The 15,372-nt window shown below is 50.7% G+C and overlaps 4 protein-coding genes across 4 annotated transcripts; 3 read left to right on the forward strand and 1 right to left on the reverse strand.

Moving 5' to 3' along the window:
* Positions 1–1,613: 1,613 nt before the first annotated feature.
* On the forward strand, positions 1,614–3,593 carry TrAtP1_008770 (uncharacterized protein). Its single transcript, XM_066114043.1, has 3 exons — positions 1,614–2,651; positions 2,756–2,965; positions 3,048–3,593. Exons 1-3 carry the CDS (start codon positions 1,812–1,814, stop codon positions 3,477–3,479), a joined length of 1,482 nt encoding a protein of 493 aa, XP_065970136.1. The 5' UTR covers positions 1,614–1,811; the 3' UTR covers positions 3,480–3,593.
* TrAtP1_008771 (uncharacterized protein) lies at positions 3,594–7,509 on the reverse strand. Its single transcript, XM_014087294.2, has 6 exons — positions 7,148–7,509; positions 6,926–7,044; positions 5,523–6,803; positions 4,235–5,463; positions 4,066–4,151; positions 3,594–4,003 (listed from the first exon to the last, which is right to left on the reverse strand). The coding sequence occupies exons 1-6, from the start codon at positions 7,216–7,218 to the stop codon at positions 3,991–3,993; spliced, it is 2,799 nt and encodes a 932-aa protein (XP_013942769.1). The 5' UTR covers positions 7,219–7,509; the 3' UTR covers positions 3,594–3,990.
* Positions 7,510–8,782: 1,273 nt separating this feature from the next.
* On the forward strand, positions 8,783–10,371 carry TrAtP1_008772 (uncharacterized protein; the record flags this gene model as incomplete). The annotated part of the gene is made up of 3 exons (XM_014087002.1): positions 8,783–9,166; positions 9,334–10,004; positions 10,116–10,371. 3 exons carry the CDS (start codon positions 8,783–8,785, stop codon positions 10,369–10,371), a joined length of 1,311 nt encoding a protein of 436 aa, XP_013942477.1.
* A 2,309-nt stretch (positions 10,372–12,680) lies between these two features.
* Positions 12,681–14,515, forward strand: TrAtP1_008773 (uncharacterized protein; the record flags this gene model as incomplete). The annotated part of the gene is made up of 4 exons (XM_014087003.2): positions 12,681–12,820; positions 12,943–13,858; positions 13,965–14,332; positions 14,398–14,515. The coding sequence occupies 4 exons, from the start codon at positions 12,681–12,683 to the stop codon at positions 14,513–14,515; spliced, it is 1,542 nt and encodes a 513-aa protein (XP_013942478.1).
* Between the last annotated feature and the right edge of the window lie 857 nt (positions 14,516–15,372).

The raw sequence follows: 15,372 nt of genomic DNA on the forward strand, positions 1-15,372 counted from the left end.
GTAAAAGATGGCAAACAAAATAACATTTCGTTCATTTTCAATCCCAATTCTACGACTCGAGGTATATAAATCCATCCAATATTTTCTACATCATACTCGTCAAACGCTCACAACGTCAACTAACAAAGATGAAGTGAAAAGTCCTTGTTTCTCTCCTTGCTTTTTTTTCAGCTCCAAGCATGGGCTGCAGTAACTTTCAGCGCCACTGGGCTTAGCAGCCAGCTGGCACACTTTTTTGAGAAACCAGGGACCGTATTTAGAGAGAGGGGAAATGATGGATGGAGAGCTTCGAGGTTTTCGTGACTTGGAAGTCGCCCAAAAAGGGAAAAAGGAGGCTTTGTTTGCTGTAATTTTCGTGCATATTGTTCTACTTCGGTTGCATAGGCGTTTCTGGAGAACAATATACCTCAATGTAATTCCAGCCTCGTAAATCATCATTGCGAGGGCACCAATACAAAGGTCGCCTCTCATATGTCTTTCTTGTTTAATATTTTATGATGAGAGAGAGACTATAATCAGCCTTTGACATAGTGTTGGATGAAACATCTGACGAACAGGATCAGGAAACATTGGAGATGAAAACAGGTTTACCTCAAAACTATGTATATCGGCGATCGAATAGATACAGAGATATTTTTAAGATGTCCATGCTCAGCCCACTATCGTTGAGTCTATTTCCATTTCATTAATGATCCCCCAAATTGTTTGTTTCCCCACGATTTAGCGCTTGATACAACATCCGGTCTCCTTTCTCCCCCCCTGTCTGGTGAGCCAATGCCAGTAGGCTGAACTATGAGTTGGATACAGGGCTGCATGTCACTGAGTGGTTGAAGGCAAGGTGATAGATGTGATGGTGGCGCTGCGGCGCAGTTGGCAAACAATCAGCCGTCGCTGTTATTGGTTGTATGATTCGCCCAGGCGTCCGGGGTTCTCCAATTACCTGGTTATCGGTACGGTAGGCCATTATTCAATTTCGCTAGCTATTGATGAGTGAAACAGACGATCACGAATCCTTGAGTGATGTGGCGATGATTTTGCTGAGAATAGAAGAGCCCGTGGCAGCACGCTGGCTAATAAGTGGCAAATCTGGATCCATGCATCAGCGCGTTGATATTGGAGTTTACTATAACCAATGGTATTGCCAGCCGTCTGATGGCAAAGTCCAACGTCGAAGCATACAAAACACGAATAATTTGGCTTTCTAGTTAATCGGCATTTGCACTGGATCCAACTAATCTCAAGCCGGCAAAGACATTTGCCTTGTTCGATGAGATTAGGAGCCTGAGGGCGAAGACGACGGCGTAAAGTACATGTAGTCAGCCTGCGGGCTGCATGCGCAAATATATATATTCTTACTTTGAGTAAAACGTCATCTCATAGCGAGGTTACAGAGTTGTGTCATGTAGTAAAAACAAATCAAGAGTCCGAGAAAGAGAGTATCAAAGACTTGGTAGATCGTCGGCTTCGGATATGCTTAATTGCCTGTATCCATAGTAAAACGCATAGGCAACTAACACGGAGAAATGTTGCATACATGTAGATTCACCAACGAGCCAGTGGTAATAATTGATTCTAAAAGTCGGATAAGTAATCGTATTTTACCACAACCATGTAAGCAGCAGCTCAATGGCCAGCCGCCGCAGCTGTACGCGTGCATCGTTGTTTAGCGGTTGGTCAATACGAGGCACGGGCGAATCGCATCCTGGTCGCATAACGTCACCTCGGCCATCTCACCGTCTCGCATCACCTCTCCTCTCTCCTCCATCACCCCAATTGAACAAGAGATACCACTCACTGATCGAACCGCCAACATGGATGAATTTGCGCACGCAGACCCCCTCGACCAGCCGTCCTCTGAGCGCCCTCACCCTCGCCCTCAGCCTCACGACGAAACCACCCGCCAGTTCTTCCACCACTCCAGCGCCAGGCGCACCAACACCGACGCCGTCATCGCCAAAGCGCTGCGGCAGCAGTACCCGAACCTGTCGCTGTCCATCGCCCCGGCCACTTCGTGCAACTTGACGGCCTACGCAGCAGACGGCCACGCGCAATCAGCGCCGTTGCACGACACCGACGACGACCATGTGCCGGCTTCGCTGTCGTGGACCGTCTACCTGCCGCCCGCCAGGCGCATGGACGGAGGCCTCGGCGTCGTCGCAAGGGACACGCACTTCGAAAAGTACCTGTACCGGTGGAAGGGCCACGACTTCATCGTCTACCTGGTCGACGGCCGTGATGGCAGCGGGTCGTATCCATACGTCGTCAACTATTACGTGCTGTCGACGAGCGACGAGCTGGCCACTCAGCTGATTCTCGCGGCCGGGCGATGGACCAGCGACTTGCACGACGAGATTTGGGTCTTTGACGGAGGCTACTGGGCCAAGAGCGCCGAGCTCTACCAAAGTGCCATGAAGGCGTCGTGGGAGAGCGTCATCCTGGATGAGGAGATGAAGAATGCTCTCATTGAAGATCATCTGTCCTTCTTCCGGTCGAGAGCCACCTATGACCGGCTCAAGGTGCCCTGGAAGCGAGGCATCATCTATTACGGCCCGCCGGGAAATGGCAAGACCATCTCAATCAAGGCGACGATGAATATGCTTTACCATTTGAAGCAGCGGGTGACGACGTTATACGTACGGTCGCTGAAATCGGTATGTTTTGTTTCTCATCTCCTCTGCTTTGTCTGGCGATTTTGCTACAGCGTTGGTGCTTGTACACGGGTTGAATGTTCGCTGACAAGGCTTTTACAAAATAGTTCCAGGGACCAGAGAGAAGCATTGCTCTAGTTTTTGCAAAAGCGAGAGAGTTTGCGCCATGCTATCTCGTTTTCGAAGATCTAGATACCATTATTACAGATGACGTTCGAAGCTACTTCTTGAACGAGGTAGACGGCCTGAAGAGCAATGATGGTATTTTCATGATTGGAAGCACCAATCATCTTGATCGATTGGATCCCGGCATCGCGGTAAGTTCTGTCCATAAAAAAGGGTTAATGTTGTATATTTTTTCTAAGCTAATATATGAATGGTTGTGTGTCCTCGACTTAGAAACGCCCCTCTCGTTTCGACAGAAAGTACCTCTTCCCAGACCCAGACCACGGCCAGCGCATCGCCTACTGCCAGTTCTGGCAAAAGAAGCTATCCGACAACAAATCCATCAGCTTCCCCGACAAACTCTGCAGCGCCATTGCAGACATCACAGACGATTTCAGCTTTGCGTACATGCAGGAGGCATTTGTCGCAGCCCTGCTTGCGATTGCGCGAAGCGGGGGTGATGATGACGAGGATGGTGAGAACAACGAGCAGGATGATGCCATGGTTATGACGGTGGACTTGGCAGAGGACGACTGGGTCCAGGTGTTGGATAAGCCGGCAGAGGACAATCCGGATCTGGATGAGCTGCCGTTGTGGATTGAGCTGAAGAAGCAGATTGCGATATTGCGGGAGGGCATGGAAGAGCAGAAGAGAGTACAGGTGTAATTTTGCTTGCGGGTGTTTGGCGAACGAATTGGGACAGAAGAGAAATGCAGAGAGACATGACGCTTCAGAAGCTATAGCACGACACGATGAATATACTCAAAATGAAAGCTTGGGGTTTTTCTTCAATCTAACGTAGTATACAACAACTAACAGCAAAATTAGAATCTGCTAAAGCTATAATACCTATAAAAAATGATCATGACTAATAAATACATAGAATCATATCTTACTGTTCCCAATTGTGCCCTATCAGGGATTTGGGGAAACTAAAAGAACCAGAAAGTATAGTGGTCTGATTGCGCACAGTCCACTCAACTTCTTTTCTCTTATATCCAACATCACGCAGCTCAAAACAGAAAAATAGCATCATATATAACAATCGCCGTCCAGAGAAGAATATCCAACGAGTAAAAAAGGCATCATGCCGATCAGAAGAAGAAATCCGCGTGAAAAATCAGGAAATAAAAGGGACGAGAGATGAAGGACCTGCCACAATAGCTGTCCGTTTGCATCAGGTTTGGAACCTATACGTGATTTAAATTAGCTCTATAGATTTATCATTCTCAAACACTTACGAGGTACTTACGTCTCAGGGGAATTTGTAATCTCTTCAAATGCCTGCAGAACATCGAATCCCATGGCCACCAGAGGCTCAAAGGCATCATCAACAACCTATCATGGATTACAGCGTGTTAGTTTTTTGAAACTGCTTTTTGAAGACAAAGTCCGAAAAGAATTCAAAGAGAACATCTTACCCAGCTTAAAACAGTCTTGTTTGCCTTGTGGCCCTTATTCTGTCGAACACCCATCAAAGCAAGGCCTTGCAGTACCAAAGTCGAAAGCGGAGCCAGAGGTACGATTGGAGCCAAGAGACCACCAATATCTTGCTTGGGAGATACCAAAGGAGGGACGTATCTAGCGAGAGGGCTATTGGGTCTGCTTATGATGATTGTTCCCAACAAATTGCCTGCCGCGTCTTTGGCCCGCACGATGCCGCAAGCTTTACTCTCTTCCAATGCAGCTCGGTACAGTTCGAGAACCTCTGGATTCGCGTGTGTCCGCACATGATGCATCACAGTATCGCCGCTTTCGACACCGTAGATGAGGTCAAAGCTAATGTTGGCTCGCTGGATACTCTGCGACAAGCCCTCAGGAGCATACCAGGCGCTCAAATCTTGGATGATCATGTTGGTGAGCCTTCGAGGGAACTGCGTGTCCCATCCGCTGTTGCTGAACCATTCTTTTGTCGTGGTTACTTCCATGTCAAGAGGGATTCCCAGGAAGAGGGAGGGAAAAGATGATCCCAGCTGAACCTTCTTGATGCCTCTCTGCTGAGTCAAACTCTTCAGCGCGCGGCGATGAAGAGACCGGCCAATCGACAGGTTCCGCTTGGTTGGGTCCACAACCAGAGCACCAAGCATACCCACGTTCTGGACGTAGTACGTAGCGACAAAGCCGTAAAGAGCTTGTGTGCTGCTGTTACGCACCACAAAATGAGCTTCTTTGACGTTTGGATTGTTAAGCGCAAACGTCTCTGCGCTTGTGGTCTGAAGGTACCGCATATCCTGGTCACTGGCCCTGTGCACAGCTCTGATGAGGTCGTTCAAGCCGTTCCTGTCCCGAGTGCTGTCGAATTCCTCGACGAGCCAATGTTGTCGGGATTTAAGGACCTTTTTGCTCTTTCGCAGAGTACCTGGCATGGTGCCCACGGGGTTGCTATCTCCAATCAAGGCACGGACCAGAGCAGCCATGGCGTTTTCTGTAAAATCGTAGGTGCAGATATAAGTGCCAATAGATTTGTCCATGGCAAAGTCGTATGGTGAGCTCACAGCAACGACAATGAGTTGCTTCTTTTGCCCTCTGCTTCGAAGCATAGAGCACATCATATCAACGTGTTTTGTAAAACCGGCCTGGTAGAGATTTCTGTTCGCATCCGCGGTAAAGATGACAATACAAGATGCTCTGTTGATAAGATTCTCGTGTACTGGGCGGTTGAAAGTCAGTAAATGCTTGTAATAACAAAGGGCAAAGATTCTCTCTCACCTGGCCGCACTCCATTGGCCGTGTAACTCGTGTGTAGTAACTTTTCGTTGCGGTATCGTGCCAAGGTTTTTCCAAACTCTCGGAAGACTCCTTCGCCGCTCATAATGGCACTCCTTTCACGGCCCTGATGACTCCATTTATCATGATGGGTAGAAATTATAGATCGATCGTTCCTTGCTTCGGTCAAGCTTTTAGTCAAAGACGACGCCGGAAGCGGCTTCACCAAGGGGGTGAGTAGCAGCAACTCCTCGCCAGGATGCATTGAAAGAGACAGTGGTAACAACTTCTCCTTATCGCGAACAATAGTGATGGAATCATCATAGGCTCGTCTAGACAGGGCAAGGTGAGAGGGTCGAATCTGCGAAAGAAGGTTTACTCCCGGAGGATTCAGCGCCTTTGCCCAAGACGTGCAAGTCGATTTGAGATGAAAGATTCTTCGTAGAGAAGTGAAAATTCTTTCTTTTGTAATGATGCCGTTCTCGTAGCCCAGCTTGAGACCTTTGATAGCTTCCAGCTGAACGTCATAGGCGCGGCAGAGCAGTATGATGTCGCATCCAGCCTCCACGGCCATGACAACGCCGTTCTGAACTCCAAGATCCTGGCTCAGCGCCTCCATTTCGAGACATTCTGAGATTGCAACTCCCTTGAAGCCTAGCTCGTTACGGAGAAGATCATCGACTACTTGATCTGAAAGACAGGCATGGCTGACATTCATGGAAGGGTTGGAGATTCCACAGCCGCCAACAAACATAGCATCGAGCTTCCCAGAAGAAATTGCGTTTCGAAATGGAACCAATGCACTTAGGCTTAGCTCTTCCAAGGTTTGTGTAATGATTGGGACGTCGAGATTGGAACCCAGGAAATCAAGGTTTCCATAGGAGGGGAAATGCTTTCCGCAAGAGGCGATGCCAGCATCGCGAATACCGCTCAAGGCTGCGAGTCCATACTGGGAGACTTCTTGAGGATCATCGCCCGAAGCGCGAACTCCAATAACTTGATAGCGCGCATTGTTCAGAACGTCCAAAACCGGGCCAAGCATAAGGTTGACACCACAAGCCGCGATCTCGGTAGCCGTCGCTTTGTTGACTTCGTATGACAGATCCAGGCTGCCCGTGGCGGCAATGGCCATGGCACTAGGGAACTGGCAAACGAAATCTTCGTCAAACAGACTGTTGACACCTCCATTCTCTTGGTCTACGGCAATCAGAAGAGGCTGTGGGTGACCAGAGTTCTTGGCAATCATCTGCAGCTCCTGAACGAGCAATGCAGTTTGATGAGCCGCTGTTTGGCTTAGTTAGCAAGACGTCAGAATCCACCAATAAGAGACATGTAAGTGCAGATGATGTAGATATGTTGAGAGACTCAAACTCATCAACCACACGAAGAATGGACGGGAATCGTACATTTCAAGTTCTTGGCAGTCAGAATGATGGAGCCAAGATGGTGATCCTCGATGAGGCTTCTGATCTGAGGCGTAACCTGGGTACCATCCCAGCCCATGAGCAGCATCTGCCCAATCGCCCTGGCACCGTGTCAGCCATTATCCGCAAGAGTACCAACGGGAGATGAAGCCAGTTACAGCTACAGTGTGATGGCATATGATACAACAAGCCAATATTACTTACCAGTCGAGATTCTGCCATAGCGGATCTAGCTCAAACTTGTCGGCCGAAGAGCCGCTGATGGAGTTGGCCATTATGGATGAGGCGCGGCGAACCAGCTCGGCATCACTTGGACTCGGCTCATAGCCAGCACGGCTGGATGCAAGCAACGATGGCCTCGCGATGAGTGACGAGATGCTAGGTGCTAGTGATCCCTGTCCTGGTACAAGGCCGAGCTCCTCGGTGAAGCGACTATACGATCACGCAACAGGCGCGAGATACTACAGCGTGAGGTTCCAGTCACTATGCCTCGGATCCATATCTCGAGTCGTCCAGTCGCGGGTTGGAAATACGGCTGAACATCGGCTAATTGGGAGATGTTGATTACGGCGGGGGTCTTGGTCCCTTGGTTTGGGGGGCCGAGCTTCTAATCCTCAGCTTACTGCTTGCACCTGTTCCAGCCTCGTGTCAAAGCCGCTAATTCCTTTTGGATCAGCACACAGGACACAGCAAATGTGGCAACAAATGGCCAGAGTGTGGCGTTGGCTGATGCCACTGCTAGCTGGGCGGGCGTGCTTGGCAGCGGCTTCGGCGGAGTCGACTCCTCTGATTGACTTTTGCTCCAGGGCCCCAGAGTAGCACGCAGCGCTGTTTTGAACGGTGGCACTGCGGCGCACAAGTCAACGTTACATGCCCCCCGGCGCGTTGGATCGCCACCCGCCACGCGCTTTTGCTTCATGTAAGTCGGACCCTACGCACCTCACCTCACGTAGCAGCAGAACCGGGTACATGTACGGACATGCACGTACGGGCATCTTGCTTAGAGTGCTGGCATCTGCAAAGCAAAACGGTAAAGCACTCATGCATGATGAATGAGAAGAAATACAGAATATGTAGACGTAGGTGCGATTCTAATGCGCAGCACATCGGCATCTAAACAGGAATGAACAGTAAACCGCAAAGGCAGAATGAAACAATCAGATATGGCATCAAACTACGTAATAGCGCCACGCTCACTTGAAGCGCGCCACCACGTCGATACCGTACAACAAACGAGTGACCGTATTCTGCAAGTCATGCAAGTGTCTGCATGTACCGCCCATGTACACCCATAACGTGCTCAGAGATCTCGAGATGCGCTGCAACGGCAACTCCACCGCAAAGGCACATGGCACCGTGACTTTACAACGATAGGCGGACATTCATTTTCTTAGAGCTCCAACGTCTCGCCATTTGCCTTTTTTTTTTTCCTGTCTACCCGCTCCGTTATGGCGCTTGCTACCATCGGACGCTAATCGGCGTCTTGTCTCGAAAACTCTATGTACACCTACCTAACCGAACCAAAAGGGGAGTGTATGTAAATTTTTGTGTCGATGCCACTGCCTGTACCCAGGCCACGTTCTCGGGCGTTTTGAAGCTTGCTGCTTGCTGCTCTGCTATGGAGCCAATATCAAACGGTGCCGGGACATCCAGGCCTACTTCTCTCAGAGCGCTCTTTCTTGAACCCTTCTTTCTGCTGCATCCTTCTTGAAAGAGCTTGAATAAGATATTCTTAACAACATCATCCCATTGAATAATTCTTATTGTTGATTACTACAACTGTTGCCATCATCACTAGCCACCTCTTTCTTACTTGAAAGAGAGGCAGCCGCTGCAGCCATGCCTATAGCGCTATCTCCTCCCTTCCGGCCAAGGAATGGCTTGACCAAGTTCACAAACTGCCGCCTTGTGCGCGGAGACAAGCTGGTCCGAGAAGATCTCTGGGTCAGCTCTCTGTCGGGCAAAATCATCAACAGCCAAGCCGCCTTTTTCGACGACCTCGTTCTCCCAGACCAGACCATCGACCTCGGCGGCCGCATCGTCTCGCCGGGCATGATAGACGTGCAGCTCAATGGCGCCTTTGGGTTCAACTTTTCTACGCTTCTTGACGACATGTCACAGTACGGCAAGAAGGTCAAGGAGGTGCAAAAGTTGATTGTCAAGACGGGCGTCACATCGTACAATCCCACCATCACCAGCCAGCGGCCAGAGCTATATCAGAAGGTGGGTCACCCTGCATATGCTGCAATATATTAATACATGCGTATACATACACCATTATTATATATATACATATACTAGATGTTGGTATATGGCTATATGGATGCTGAGGAGTGGTGTATGTGTGGGAGCAAGAGATGGTATCGAGTCACAGACTGACATCAATGCAGGCTCTTCCGTTCCTGGGACCATCAGGACACTTGCAAGAGGCCGAAGATGGGGCCGAGTCGCTCGGCGCGCACTGCGAGGGCCCGTTTCTGAGCCCGACCAAGAACGGCGTGCACAATGTCGACGTCCTGATAGAGGCGCAGACATTCGAGGACCTCGAGGCCTGCTACGGCAAGCACAATCTCTCCCCGCGGGCCGAGGGCGAGCAGATCCCCATCAAGTACATCACGGCGGCGCCGGAGCGCGGCCAGATGATGAAGCTGATCCCGGAACTCACCAAGAAAGGCATCATCTACTCGGTGGGACATTCCGAGGCCACGTACGAACATGCGTCCGAGGCCGTCGGGCTGGGCGCAACCATGATCACTCACCTGTTCAACGCGATGCGCCCGCTGCACCACCGCAACCCGGGCATCTTTGGAGTCCTGGGCATCGCCGAGAGCCTTCCGCGGCCGTACTTTGGCATCATCGCCGACGGCATCCACCTGCACCCAACCACAATCAAGATTGCCTTCAACGCACATCCCGACGGATTCATCCTCGTCACCGACGCCATGCACCTGGTGGGATTGCCCGACGGCGCCTATCCGTGGACCAACGGCGACACCACGTGTAACATTGTCAAGGTGGGATCCAAGCTGCTGTTGGAGAACTCGGACACCATTGCCGGCAGGTAAGCAATCGCAAAACAAAAGAAGCACTCATTCCAGAAAAAAAGCCCCCAATTTGATATCAGGCCATTGTGTTGTTCTCTTTTTCTAACATTAGTCGCAAAACCCACCAGCTCCATCACCCTCCTCGAATGCGTCAACAACTTCCTGCAATGGACAGGCACCGGAATCCCACACGCGCTCAAGGCGGTCACGGCCACCCCAGCTGCCATGCTGGGCCTGCAGGGCGTCAAGGGATCGCTCGACGCCGGTGCTGACGCTGACCTGGTCATCTTTTCAGAGGCGCAAACTCCGGGGCAGCCCAGCACGCTGGTACTGGACGAGGTGTGGAAGTTTGGCACCAGAGTCCATCGTGCAAGTGCCCTCTAAATCAGAGTAGGTTAGCACGTCGGCAGAAGAGTTGGCAGCGGGGGCCGAACGAACAAAACAGCAAGATCGTCATATAATCTGCCGAATTGATCGATGCAGAGAGGCTGATGAATGATATGATTATGGTTGAAAAAATGCATCTAACAGCTGCAGGAATTGTCTTCTTTTTTTTTTTCCATCGTTATTTTTCCTTCTACTTGACTTTGATAGAACTTGGAGACGGGGGGGTTTTCTTTGGAAATTGCAGGCGTCATTATTAGTAAAATCCTCATTTAGGTTAAAGAACACTGGAAAACACCAATAGCCTTAAAAATAAGAATAGTATCTATAGAGAGGCGTCATTGAGAGGGCGAGCATGTATACAGCATACGCCACCGCTATGGAGTCTTGGGGCATGAAATCAAATTGGAATCACTACCCCTTGGAAATGCTGGGTGATCCTCGTAGGCATTATGCGTATTATGTCGTGTAATCCTTCTAAGCAAGAGCATACGCACCTAACTATTTGGTACAGCCAAGCGAGCTGACATGTTGCAGATCCTGTTACAGCTCTCGTTTGTGCTTCTATTTTTCGCTTCTTCTTTTCTTCCTTGGAATACTTGCTTGATCGCTAAAAAGCTGTCAGCTGTCAGCTTGCAGTATTCGCCTCTTCTTCCCTCTGGACTCGACATCTTTGCAGCACTTACACAATCTGTACAAGAGATCTACCCGTGGCCTTGTGATGCCGCTGGTGCGACTCATGACCCCTTGGCGGCATGTGTGGAGGAGCCGAGTATCAATTAGCAAATCCCATCACAACCGCGCCAGACTAGTGCCCATATCCTACGCCTACTTCTAGCACTAGCAGCAAACATCTGCGCAGGGAATGTCCCATGGGGAGAAAAATGGCGCCAGAACATGATACCAGCGCTTGTAGTGGTACCTGTACTTGCAAAAAAAGAGCGGCGAGCCGACCAACCGCAGGGGCTAGTGCCGACCCCAGACTTTTGGCTGGCACGGCGAGAAGCTCAGAAACACATGATTTCGGAAGCCGGCCGTCGAGCTCTCGGTATAACTGCTCTGCAAGCCTTGTGTCCTTGTCAATTCGTTTCGGGACCAGGAATACACCGTCAGATACCGAGTAGATAGCATGTCCGATGCACGCAGATAGCACTGAGATTGCAGAGATAGCAGTGGATACTGATGGATGTGGCACGTTGATAGCTGCGAGATAACCAGCCGATGGCAGATATCGGAACGTTCCAGCGTCCAGAAAATGGCTATCAAACGCGGCCAGCACGTTTTCTGCCCGCCACCAAACAACGATGCTTCCCGCTCAGCCGACGGACGAACGACTGTCGAACATGCCCGGAGCCTCGAGCTGATGTCACCAAGCAACGTCAACTCGAGCCAAAAGGGCCAAAAGGAACTCGCATCAACCCACAACCTCCTCTTTTCTGGGCTTCTGCAGTGCGACGGCTCTAGCGACCGTAGTGGCAAAGGGCGGGTACAGGTAGCCACTAGCAAACCTCCAGTTTACCCCAAAATGCTATCCCCCGGCTTTTCTATTTGTCTACATGTTGCTTCACGTCTTTGCTTCTCTCACTGAGCCCCCCCCAGCCCGCGTGCGCCATGGACCCTCCCCCTCCACTCTCCACCCGCCGGACCCAATCGCAGCCAGCAGCTGAAAACGGCCGGTGTCAAAAAGTCTGGGCCGGTGCAGCGCCTGGAGTGCTGAATAGGCAGTCGAGTCCCTCATCAAGAAAAGTTTGGAGTGCGCGCGAGCGAGCGAGCGAGCAGAGAGAGAGAGCCAGAAGCCGCCGCATGAGATTTAGGGACCACCCACACCCGCCTTGGATTGAGCACACACACACACCCTGGCACTTCGGGCAGTTAGAAGGCCTAGTGCGCTGTAAGGCCTACAAGTAGCGCTCCCCGTACCTGTACCTGTGCGGCACAGGCCATCAGCACGGCTCAGCAGGACAAGGCAAGGCTCTGTTTCGGTCCTATCGGGACGGCTGTCCCGTGCCTGGAACCCCATATCTTCCCATTTTCCATTTGCTCTGCATCTGCGCTGCATCTGTCCTCGAGAACCGTAGCTGCACCAATCAGTCTCTCTCTCAGCGAGGGGCGTCATCGTCGCTAGCCGCTGACTTGCTTCTTTTTTTGCGAGACGCAGACTTCAGGCCTCTCTGGGCGCCTCTTCATCTCTCCGCCCTTTGCAATCCTGCATCTTCTCTCACAGCTTCGCCGCGACTGCTGCAGACACGACGACTGCGCCGAACCCCAGCGTGCCTCGATGCCGAAGTGGTGCTGGGCTGGATGATGCCATGGCTGCCTTCAACTCCATGCCGGCGATGCCTGCTGCCTCTGCAGTGCCCAGCGATGCGATGGGATTAAACCACGGGCCGCCTCAGTCCATGAACATTGACTCGTTTGATCCCGAGCTCAACTTTCACGAGTCTCTACTGTATGTGCCGTCTCCCTCGTTCCCCGGCCTCGGCTACCGCCAGGACCGTTGCATTACTCACTTTCCCCCCCCCTCGACCCCTTATGGAATATTCGCCACTGACTCCTCAGCAACACGTATAGCGATGGCAGTGCGCTACCACCTCTCCCTTTTACGCCCTCTTATGAATTCGAAAACTTTGTCACGACTTTTGAAGATCCATTTTCTTACTCGTCTCGCCCGTTCGAGCCCATCACCAACCAGGATGTCGCGATTGACGAGTCATCTCCCCAGGAGCTGGACAACAAGCTCTTGGGATTCTCTGATCCGATTATGCACGCGAGCATAGTGGATGAAGCGGGGGCTTTTGCCGACCTGGACATGACGGCCGAGCTTTACGGCATGTTCTTTGTCGCCGAAGATGTGTTTGGCGGGGAGAATTCGGGTCGTCCTTTGGAGTTGACGTGTTATCGTCGCAACCTGTGGCAGTGCTCTGGACAGATTACTTTGCCGAGGACCCTGAGCAATGTCATGGACGAACAAGGCCAGCATATCGCCATCACAGAACTGTCTGCATCTATTACAGGCATAGAATCGATTGAAGGAAAACCCGCCGAAATCATCTCGATCCCATGGAAAGGCGCAAACCCTCAACTGGAGGATACCAAAGTCGCGGGGCCTCCCCCTAGCATGACCCTAGATCTAAGCATTGGCCGAGAAATTGACGCCAACAGAGTCTCTCTGCCTATATCTTGGAAGAGATTGCAGTTTAAACATGCCACGGCTAACAACGGCCGGCGAAAGGGGCTGCAACAGCATTACCTAGTGCAGATCAACCTGCTGGGCAAGACCAAGACGGGAGACTTTATCAAGATTGCCGAGATACAATCTGGCCCAGTCATTGTTCGTGGGCGAAGCCCGCGCAATTTCGATAGTAGAAAGGACGTACACCTCACCAGCGACAAGAAGGTGGAGCGAAGAAACACAAGCAGCACTGATAATCCTACACCAAAGATGGAGCGGGACAATCTTATGGCTTCCTTGCCCAAATACTCATCAGTAAGTGACAATTCCATGCCAAACGTGACTGCTTGTTTCCTATATCAATGGCGCCGCGATACACTTTCCTTTTGCTACAACAGAGACTGACTTTTGGTGTTTCCAGTCAAATGGAAGCGAATGGGCAACTCCGCAAGCTGTGCCTCAACCCAACCAGAGCCCGCACCCAGCGAAGCGGATGGCTCTGTCTCCTACAGTATCCCTCCCTCCAGTTCCGGCCTGGACGATAGAAAACCCCACGGGGAAGAATCCTCCTCCGGGCCACCGGAGCTCCTTCTCACGGCCGCCCAATCCCACGGCCCCCATTACGCTGTCTCTATCAGAAGACGAAAAGAGTCCCAACCGCTCAAGCGCTGAGCTTCAGAGCCCGCAGCTGTCCAAGGCTTATCCAGCGAACGGCCAAAATGCCAGCAACAGCCCAGCTGAAGAAGCAGATCCGCTCTACGAATACTTTCCTTTGAGCGTGGATGATTGGTAAGATCTGGGATATTCAAATCTGCTCACTCTACAACAACAAAAGACTAATTCAGTACCTATAGGATGCCACCAGTAGATGCTGTTTACAGGCCGCACATAGTTCATCACACGATCGCCCCACCAGAATTCAAAGCTCAGCAGATAGGCCGTAAAGTCAAACGCTACTTTACCGCTGATTAGAGATCTCGGTGCTTGGCTATGCATAGCATTCTCGAAAAGCGAGTGCTCACCACCTATGGCGGTTTTTTTCTCAATTCACTGAGAACATCTTTTTTAACGAAATTTCGAAGCCTCCATCCAACGGATCGCAGCGTTTCATTGTATCATATAGTGCGGATATCCCCTTCCCGTCTGCGCCGGTAAAGAGCCCGTGCGTATTCGAGGGATGTTATTTGTTTGGATTTTTTCAGGTCGTGGGGTCTTTTATTATTATTCAACAATTATGCGACGACATGACTGGGACAGCAGGGACTTTTATACCCAGGGGCTCTTTCTGGTTCTTGTGCCTTTTTATTCGGTTCTATTGTTATTTATTCGATTGCGGAGGACGTTGTAGCTTCGAGATGCGAGGGAGAGCAGGATGAATGTAAAATCAATCGTTGAAACTTGATCGATGCTGGCCTTTGTAGGTAGCGTTCATAACTAGGTACCTGTAGAAGGAAATCTATGCTGCTGTAAAGACGTGAACTCCTTGTAATATTCAAATGGGTTGGGGAGAGGTGTCATGATGTTGTATATGCAATATCGTGTGCGTCCTGCGCGTGTGAGTGGCTAAAACATGAAAAATGACATGAAGAAAAATAGGAGAGGTAAAGGGCAGAAGATTTTTTTGAAGAAACGAAAGAAAACACGCAGATGCAAATTTCATATAGCACCTGACAACAAAGACGCCGAAAATCACACCATTACCATCACGCCTTGTCCACAAGGTAGCCGATCACACCAGGGCAAGAAGGGATGAAATATTGAAAGGCAGACAAGGCGTGAAAAGTCAAGGGAGGCGTATAAGAGAAAAACAAAGTACATGAATCGTGTAC

The sequence above is a fragment of the Trichoderma atroviride genome, chromosome 4, assembly GCF_020647795.1.
Source record: "Trichoderma atroviride chromosome 4, complete sequence".
NCBI classification, from domain to species: domain Eukaryota; kingdom Fungi; phylum Ascomycota; class Sordariomycetes; order Hypocreales; family Hypocreaceae; genus Trichoderma; species Trichoderma atroviride.

Excerpts from the sequence above, each read along its gene's own strand:
- TrAtP1_008771 (XM_014087294.2), bottom strand. The coding sequence starts at position 7,218 with ATGGCCAACTCCATCAGCGGCTCTTCGGCCGACAAGTTTGAGCTAGAT. Across the intron at positions 6,804-6,925 it reads GACTGCCAAGAACTTGAAAT|CGGCTCATCAAACTGCATTG; the intron begins GTACGATTCCCG and ends TAAGCCAAACAG. Across the intron at positions 5,464-5,522 it reads GGCCAATGGAGTGCGGCCAG|TACACGAGAATCTTATCAAC; the intron begins GTGAGAGAGAAT and ends TCAACCGCCCAG.
- TrAtP1_008770 (XM_066114043.1), top strand. The coding sequence starts at position 1,812 with ATGGATGAATTTGCGCACGCAGACCCCCTCGACCAGCCGTCCTCTGAG. Across the intron at positions 2,652-2,755 it reads ACGTACGGTCGCTGAAATCG|TTCCAGGGACCAGAGAGAAG; the intron begins GTATGTTTTGTT and ends TTTACAAAATAG. Across the intron at positions 2,966-3,047 it reads GATTGGATCCCGGCATCGCG|AAACGCCCCTCTCGTTTCGA; the intron begins GTAAGTTCTGTC and ends TCCTCGACTTAG.